The sequence below is a fragment of the Nannospalax galili genome, unplaced genomic scaffold (genome assembly GCF_000622305.1).
Source record: "Nannospalax galili isolate Female #2095 unplaced genomic scaffold, S.galili_v1.0 scaffold1013, whole genome shotgun sequence".
Lineage (NCBI taxonomy): Eukaryota > Metazoa > Chordata > Mammalia > Rodentia > Spalacidae > Nannospalax > Nannospalax galili.
In genome coordinates, this window is record NW_008333410.1 from 428,168 (window position 1) to 437,308 (window position 9,141).

The 9,141-nt window shown below is 40.8% G+C and overlaps 1 protein-coding gene and 1 long non-coding RNA gene across 14 annotated transcripts in view; one reads left to right on the plus strand and one right to left on the minus strand.

The window, feature by feature from the left end:
• Foxp1 (forkhead box P1) overlaps positions 1–9,141 on the plus strand; it is a 425,908-nt gene that overhangs the window by 402,568 nt on the left and 14,199 nt on the right. For 8 of the 10 annotated variants that reach the window (XM_017796947.2, XM_017796948.2, XM_008828276.3 and 5 more), the window contains 4 exons: positions 3,304–3,505; positions 3,610–3,689; positions 4,295–4,396; positions 7,704–7,825. In XM_017796947.2, coding sequence (XP_017652436.1) covers positions 3,304–3,505; positions 3,610–3,689; positions 4,295–4,396; positions 7,704–7,825 — 506 coding nt within the window. The remainder of the gene's footprint in view (positions 1–3,303; positions 3,506–3,609; positions 3,690–4,294; positions 4,397–7,703; positions 7,826–9,141) is intronic. The other 2 variants (XM_017796949.2, XM_008828278.3) reach the window with 1 other exon arrangement.
• Positions 4,405–9,141, minus strand: part of LOC115069470 — a 109,098-nt gene continuing 104,361 nt past the window's right edge. For 2 of the 4 annotated variants that reach the window (XR_003848737.1, XR_003848735.1), the window contains 2 exons: positions 4,755–4,866; positions 4,405–4,588 (listed from right to left, as the gene is read on the minus strand). This is a non-coding gene — a long non-coding RNA (uncharacterized LOC115069470). The remainder of the gene's footprint in view (positions 4,589–4,754; positions 4,867–9,141) is intronic. The other 2 variants (XR_003848736.1, XR_003848738.1) reach the window with 1 other exon arrangement.

The window sequence follows — 9,141 nt, forward strand, 5'->3', positions numbered from 1 at the left end:
ATCACCCTCTCCCTTTTTTTTTCTTGCAAAGATGGCTGCTTCTCAAGGCACATGTGATCACCAGACAGAAGTGTAAAAGTTGAGAAACTTCTCTGGCAGCTGACAGGGTTGATGTTTCATTAACTTGTTGGTTCAGCGTTCAGATGGTTTTGCGAGGCAAAGCTCCCTGTGTTTGGAGGGTCCAGCTTTTTGTTCTTCCTTCCCTCACAGGCTACCGTCATGTTTAATTTAGAATCTGGGCTCCTTTGGCAAATTAGCAATTAGAACAATTTTGTGGGAATATGTATATGTGTCATTAGTTTTCCTGCAAATTAATAGCAAGGGCAGAGGTCAGGCAGAAATTTTCTACTTGACTGCAGCTCTTCTATTGAGACTTGGCACTTGGGTTTGGGATGGCCGCAGCTGCTCCCAGCCACCCTCTTCCTCTAGGAACTGTCTTTTAATTAGTTTACCTCATAGCCATCATTACAAATATTACTGTCTCCCCTCCTTGAAATAAAATGACTGTTTCTACAAAATATTCCAGTGACATCGTGCACCACTGCACATTGATGGTGGGGTCAGTCGAATGCACCATTTAATCATTAGATCACCTCCATCCGCGTCTCCTAATTAGAGTCCTTACAATACATTTTTATCTGGTAATTAGCCAAGATTGGCTGCTTCCTCTGTGGCTTATTAGAGACAGCCCAGCAGTGGGTGTGAAGCAGGGTGTCATTTGTCAAGCCTGGTAAACCCCACTCTTCGGGCTCCGTGTTTATTTCCAGTTGCTACCTACATTTAAAAGCATCCAGAAAATTTGGCCTGCATTGCTGTCTTCCTGGATTGGGCTAGCCTGGAGGGAATCTTCTTTTCCTTTGCCATCTCTGCTAGAAATGCTGCAGTAGTAAGACCTTTGCAAAAGCTGCAAGAGTTGAATTCTTTGCCTGTTTGATGACCTGTCACTCTGTGGGACTCATCTGTTCTTCTCAGATGTGAGCATCCAGAAAGATGGGCTTGTACTTGCTGAACGGTTCCACTGTGTTTTGACTTTTCACGATTAATACAGAGCCCAGTGGACTTGGTGGTACTTCTTCAGAAAGCTCAAAGGGAGCATGTGTGTGTTGTAGGGATTCTTACTCTAATGATTTTTGGTATGTTTCTGAGAAAGTCACGATAATCGGGACAGTGTTCTTAAGCTAAAAGGAAAACTAGGAAGTTGAGTGAGGCCCCAGAGCTGCTGCCTGGGTTTTCTGTGAGATCACGTTTGGCCCTGTCTGCTTTTCCATTATAAGCACTTCAAGGGCAATGGTTCTGTGATTGATTCCCATGTGATAAAAGCTGTTCATTGAATCTTTTCCAAAAATGAGGCATAGCAGATAGGTAGAACTGGTGAAAGTATTGCTTGTAGCCATCAGCTGGGCATAAAAAGACAAAGCAGTGGCGGTACGACCGTACAAGTGCGTGGTCTGGCTTTGGACAAGCCTCATTTTGTAAAGTACAAGTAACTGCATCTTAGATATTTGTGATCGTATGTGAAATAAAGGAAGTAGTAAAGGTCTTACTACTGCAGTGCGTGGTCTGGCTTTGGACAAGCCTCATTTTGTAAAGTACAAGTAACTGCATCTTATATATTTGTGATCGTATGTGAAATAAAGGAAGCCACGGGGGCAGGGGTTTTGTGAGAGTGATTTTAGTAAATGCTATCCGTGACTTTACAGCATCGGAATGGTAAAAAGCTGTGTACTGGTGATCTTTCTACACTAATTTTCTTGACCCCCTACTTTGGCTGATGCTAATATGCAATGTCCCTTTGACTTAGTCACTAGTTTAAGCCTCAGGCAGAGAATGGGTCAGCCTCTGCTCTTTCCCGTTGGCATCTCTCACTGCCCTGTCCCTGGCCTCTACTCTGAACCGTTGGCCCTTGCTTTGTAAATGTATGTCACGGTCAAGTTTCTAGCACTGTTGGGAGGGCAGCCTACCACATCTGCCCTGCTCACTGAGGGTCAGTAAGGGTATGCCGTCTCCCTAGCTTGCTTTTCTTGGGTACCAGAGTCTGTGGTGTGCTGAGTCAACATTTCAAGCTGAAAATAGGAGAGCAGAGCTGAAAACGCACGGCCCAGCATTTAGCTTTTAGCATCAGATTTGCATTTTCCATTAATATTCCTTTAACGATGCTGGGTCTTTCCCTTCTCTTCCCTTGGAACAGGGAGGAGTCTCATGGCCTCTTTTCATTTCTAGCTTGAGAGCAAAGTTGAGTCTTCCCAGTGTTGGAGCTGAGGACTCACTACCTTCCACGAATAATGCCTGTACTTAAGACTGGATCTAACAACGACGAACTAGACATTATGTAACTGAGTTGAAATGTGCTTTGCTCAAGTTTCTTAGATTTTGGAGTGCCTCTGAGTGTTTGACACAGCCACAAACATGGTAAAAACCACCAGGTTCTTCTGCTTTGTTTTCCAGTCAGTTTAGGAGAAGGGTATTTATTCGTGTTGCCCTGTACCACTTCAAATAATATTCACTTCCAGTAGTTGGACTACTAAATTATTTTCATGGGCTTTTGGGAACTTTTCAAAAAGCAAAAGAATGTTAGAATTTGATAGAGTTTAGTGAAGACTGCACGTAAAGCTTCTAAAGATTTGTTTCTGCACACAGGTAGAAATAAATGTCAGCCTACTGGATGAGTGCCACTCTTCACCATGGGTTGATCATGTATGTGCAGTCTGTTAGGTTTTATGATGGACTCGAGTTGCCTGTTCTGTGGCTAGTCTATATGGAACCATTTAGTAAATTCATTGCAATTAAATGAAAGCTAATTTTAAGAAAAAAAAGAAAAAAGCCAGTTGTGGTGATAGGCTACAGAAAGTCAGGTTGGAAGGTCAGGTCTACATCATTGTATCCCAGCTGGGGTTCCTTCGAGCCTCATCCTTCTCAGTGCTGGAGACTCTGTCTCCCTTGTTGAGATTTGCAAAGTGTGTGTGGTATGCTATTTGAGAGAGGAAGAGAGTTTGGGATTATAGAAATGTCTTCACCCAGAATTTCTTAAAACTCTCATGGACAAATAACCCCTTTGGCATCTGTAAACATCCCTTTGCAGCCTTTGAAAATAGCTGTCTCATGGAAAGGGGAGGATTGCAGGAGGTAACCTAAGTCCTAAGTGGATCGTATATAAACACAGATTTGGAGAAGCAACATTCACCAGATGCCCCTGTATCATTCCTGTGGGATGGGATGCTTTCTTGTTGCTGGGTTTGTTGTTGTTTGTTTTGCTCTGGTTGCTCTGTTTTTCTAAAGTTCTCCTAACCAATGTTGTTCTCACAGTTGAATCTGGTATCAAGTGTCACGCTCTCCAAGTCTGCATCGGAGGCTTCTCCACAGAGCTTACCTCATACTCCAACGACCCCGACTGCCCCCCTAACTCCTGTTACCCAAGGCCCCTCTGTCATCACCACCACCAGCATGCACACGGTGGGACCGATCCGTAGGCGGTACTCAGACAAATACAACGTGCCCATTTCTTCAGGTAGCTACTGCATCTTTGCCTGGTACAGCATGATGATCTGTAGTTGTTGTTGATCGGCCCCTTTTAAAAAAGTGATAATTAATAGGACAATGATTCTTATTTAGCAGATATTGCGCAGAACCAAGAATTTTATAAGAATGCAGAAGTTAGACCACCATTTACATACGCATCTTTAATTAGGCAGGTAAGTAAAATAGCACAGTATGTGAAATGCTCTCAAAAGGTATACATGTACATGGATATATTATATTGATGAAGTAGGTTTAAAACCGCTTAGTATGCAAGCATGCTAAAACCTTATAGAAAAGGGTTTTTTTTAAACTGCAATATATAACATAATTGCTTTTGATTAAGTATTACAATACGATGTGATTATTAGGAAATTCATTTCACACAACAGTGAAAATGAGCCTGTTTAAAGATGGCAAGTCAATTATCACAAGCTACAGTAATCTCTGATCCCTAGAATTAATCTGAGCTCTAAATAATTACTGAGCTTTAATCAGCTAGTGAAATGTTTTGCATTTCTCTTTGATTCTACTTTATGAATGACTAATAAATTAATATTTCTGTACGGAAACAGAAATAAAAACTCAAAACAATTAGATAATTCCATTTTGAGTTTTGCTATTGAACTGTTAAATACAACCATTAATCTTAGATCATTTTGTGAAACCTGTCTTAGGAGTTTGCTCTGAATCCTTGTTATTTTGTATTTTCATGGAAACCGTCAGTTGATAATCCTGCCAGTTGGTCATAAATTATCTTCTGATTCTTTCTGCTTCATAGGCCATTCTTGAATCTCCAGAAAAGCAGCTAACACTAAACGAAATCTACAACTGGTTCACACGAATGTTTGCTTACTTCCGACGCAATGCAGCTACGTGGAAGGTAAGCGCTGCTCTCAAAACCTGTTCACTCTTGCACTGAGGCCTTTATAGAGCAGACCTTGTTGTCGATGAAATTTAATTTCCAGGGTACGCAAATATTCCACTTCGCCCAAGAATGTTGATTGGGAGATGTTTATGGTTGAAATGTTCCAGTTGAAGAGTCTTCCCTGGCCGGGAAGTGTGCATGGACCAGCTAGAGAGAAGAAAGGAAAGGACAGTTAGCCTAACACTGAGGCTGTCTTGTTGCTTCCACAAACCTCATGTCATCAGGGGGTTATAGTCATGAACAGGGGTACCATTAGGAACCTGGAGAAATGACCAAATTGAACATGACCTTCATTGGCCAGATCAAAGCTCACCAACTCCATTAGTAGAGGAAGCTGTGTCATCCACGAATTTATACCATAAAAGGGGGCTTCTTGCAGAATGCAGTGTATTATTAAAATTGCCACAGAGGCATTCATGGACATCCTGAGGAAAAAAGGTGGTTTCAGAATTATAGAATATATACACATAAAAATTACAGAATGTCACGTTTGCCATAGACCAGGTCAAATTCCATAACTCAGTTACATGCTCCTTAAAATGCTTAGAGTCACAAGATAGCCCTCATTTTTAGTTTAGGAGTCAGTTCCTAGATTTCACTGGTATTCGTTCTCTTATATTAGAATCATCCCTCCAAGGTGGGCATATGATCCCAGCATTTGGAAGGTAGGAGGATCATGAGGTCAAGGCCAGCCTGGACTACAAGAGATTCTGTCTCAAAAAGCCAAATAAGGTGGAAAAAATAGAAACCTTCGTACAGTTTTGCAGCTTCCCACTTTCAACTTCTTGTTTATAGGTGAATGCTGCCAGGTATATTTTTGCATTTTTACTACCTGGTATTCTTATAATCCCAGAACTCAAACGAGATCTAGTTAGCACCACAGTAATAATTTTTTACATGTCATGAGTTTGAGCACAAGAGGTATTATTACAGGATACAACTTCCTTAATTTTATGTGGGAGAAAAACAAAACATGTTTCTTCCTAAATTTATGATAGATTAGCATTCTATAAAAGTGACTATAGCCAGGCGTGGTGGTGCACCCCTTTAATCCCAGCACTTGGGAGGCAGAGTCAGGTGGATCTCTGTGAGTTCAAGACCAGCCTGGTCTACATAGCAAGTTCCAAGCCAGCTGGAGCTACAGGGAGATACTGTCTCAAAAGGACCAAAAAAAAAAAAGTGAATATAGCCATGGAATTGACAGATCAGGGCTGATGGAACCACTAAAATCTTGGCCTCTTCCCTACAAATGCTTTTATTTTATTTTATTTTATTTTATTTTATTTTATTTTATTTTAAATTGGGAAGCAAAAGCATGATGCAAACATTTTCTTCAATTAGCCTTTTATAAACACCAAATGATCAAATTTAAAAATAATCTCCGGTTGTGACTATAAACTTAAGCTCACATGTCACTTTTTCAGCTGTGCAAAGTAAAGGAAAAGGTGTTGCTGATAATGAACAATGCCCTGTGAAGCAGTTTCTCATCAGTGTAGGTAACATTCTTCAAGAGTCCTTACTGGGACTGTGTGCTAAAAGGCAAGATGAAGTGTCAGTTACACTGAGGACTGAAAGGGCGGTCTCGTCATCTTTTAAATTCTGGGTTTTTAGCTGCTCTCTGCTTCAGTAGGTAGCCCTCAAAAACATAGCCATTCTTTTCTTCAGGAATAGCTTCTTGAGTCTTTCCTTTTTGTATGTTTTAATCCTGTAAAAAGCCAACAGTGAGGGGAAGCAGTGCCACCTTGTTCCTCAGCTCTCTCTCCTACATGTTCACATGATCCCTCTTGATTTTGGAAGGCAGCTATGCTCACCACTATACCACCACCGCCACATTCACCTCGGTCTCCTCCTCAACATCTTACAACTTTCTCCCTGTGCCATAAAAAGAAATTATTTTAAAAAAAGAAAAAAAATTTCCTTAAAAGCTAGGATAAGTTTATATGCAGGTTCTTCCTACCAAATGTAGCTATGACATTCCAAATGTTTTTACAGAGTTTTCCATCTAAAATTTTTTAAATCAAGGATACAGTTATATGGGCATCATGAACCTACCTCCAGTTATACAGCCCCCCCGCCCAAATTCATTTCTGTGTCCTCCCCTTGTGAGCACCAAGCAGTAAAATTCATCCAGTCACTGTCTAAATACTGTATCATAGAGATAAATTGTATATAGCATGAATCCTCATAGTCAAATTCACCAGTTGTCATTGTCCAAAAACTGAAAGATCTTTCAAAGTACCAAGATTTACACAGGAGAAGAGTGTGACTGGTCTGAACAATAGCCTCGCTGCTGGAATTAAACAAGGGTCTCTCTATTTGGTACACAAGGATCAAAAGATGCTTCAATTTCCACTGCCCCCTTGACTCACAGTGTAAGAAAAGAAACCAACCTGCATCTTGTTGTAATATCCTCAAGCCCATTATCAAGTCTGGGTCAGTTAGTTAGCCAGACAGTCTCAAGGGTATCCGGTCAGGGTTGAAGATTTCCTGAAAAGTCAGCTCTTCACACTTGAATTAAGATCCTCCTTTTCGGTACATGTGAAGGATCCCAATTAGCAATGGCCAACGTGATTGCAAGCATAAGACCGCTATAGAAACCATCAACTTCAGGAACAGAGTCATTTTGCCAATGAGAGTCCTAGTTGTGTGGACCTTGGCATTTTTTTAGTTAATTAAGGTCCTCCCTCAGAATAAACATATACCTCTGGAAGGTAAGACATAGCTTGGTGGTTGAAACTGATCCTTTGGGGCTGAGTTCACTCCCCGAATCCTCTCACCTATACAGAGTGATACACTTAATGGTAAAATCCTGTTTAGAATTCTCCTTAATGTTTTAGAGCCAGAAACTGCAGTGTATTAAACATTGTTAACCAAATGCTCATCTTTCGTGTTTGAAAAATAAAGTACCCTTTTATAAATCACACATAAATGGGTTTTGAAAGAATAGCCTTATACATCTTCATATATATGCATGTACGTGTATATAGGATCCTAACAATGTTTTCAGATTTCTGTAGTGGAAACTACTTGGGGCTTGCATGCATATTTGCCAGTATTTCTTCTGGTTAGATGTGACCAGAAAGTAGGCTTAAATGCCAAAGTGCCATTAATTTATCATTTGGGGGTTTTGATTGGGAAAGACACCCTCAGGTACGAGAAGGCTTGGGGGATGGTTTTACAAATGGGAGCTGAATGTACTGCTGTTTTTAGAGTCTTTTCTTATAGAAAAATGTAAATGTTCTCTCTTTTATACTTGCTGCAGAATGCAGTGCGTCATAATCTTAGTCTTCACAAGTGTTTTGTGCGAGTAGAAAACGTTAAAGGGGCAGTATGGACAGTGGATGAAGTAGAATTCCAAAAACGAAGGCCACAAAAGATCAGTGGGTACGTCCACCATGTTTGAACTTCATAGCCTAGCTTGGATTGTGCTAACAAGTATAACGTAGAGGCTTTGGCTGCTAGACGGTGTTAGACCAAAGAACTGGTTTCACGTTGTCTCAGTTAAGGGAAGCAAAAAAGCATTTCATCCCTCCTGTTTCGTATACCCACCAGTCCCCCTGCCCTGCTTGCTGGTCTCTGTTACATCACATGCTAGTAGCTTTTAGGTGGCGATGCATATTAACCCTCACAAACCATTTGCTTATGCTTATTGCATTTTATTTTCTTTCTCCTGTTCCCTGTATTGGATGTCTGTTCCACCCCCTACCCCGTCTCCTTTTGTTGCCACTCCATCTCCTTTGCTGCTGCTCCTATCCCAGGGTGCCATTCGCACCAACCTCTCACTGCATAAGTGCTTTATCAGAGTAGAGGATGAGTTTGGGTCCTTTTGGACAGTTGATGATGAAGAGTTTATACGTGGCCGCCATATTCAACGAGGCCGTCCTCGCAAATACTGCCCCGATGAAAACTTTGACGAGCTTGTCACACAGTAAGAGTCTTTACTTGCCTTTGTTTTTTGTTTCTGCTGTTGCTTTGGCTTTGCATGGTTGACTCATCCCATGTAGTATGGCATTTCACCCAAGAGCAGTGCCACAGCTTTGTGCAACGAAAATGAAGCGGTGTGAATTTGTACATGTACTTCTCTCGTTTCTCTTTGGAACGCCAGTACCTGGAATAATGCTTTTTTGACGTCTTTAATGCAAACTACTGATTGTATTTTGATTCAGCAGCTTACATGCGGGGACCCTCTAAATTAGATATTTGGTGTATGGCCCACAGTCCCTCAAAGTGAAAAAGAAATGATGGTTACAACGTACATCTGTTGGGATAATTTTTCTGTTTGATCACTTAATGTAAAAAGAACGAACAATTAAAATGTTCCAAGCAAGCGAGGCATGTTGGTGCACATGTCCATAATGCCAACCCTTGGGAGGCTGAAGCAGGAGGATTGCAAGTTCCAGGACAGCCTGGGCTTCATAGGGAGACCCTGTCTCAAAAATCCAAAATCAAATTGTCCCAAGCACATGGGAAAAAACTGGTATGTCATATGGGCAGCACTTATTTAAAGTCTATTGATAAATGTACATCATTTCCTGCTGGAAACCCTGCACCCCCTCGATATGGCCTAAGTAATTTGTTAGTGTTTTTAGTTCTTACTAGATCGGTGAATTTTTTTTTTTTTTTTTTTTTTTTTAAAAAAAAAAAAAAAAAAAAAAAAAAAAAGAGGACGATAAATCTTTCACTGTGATATATCAAAATAA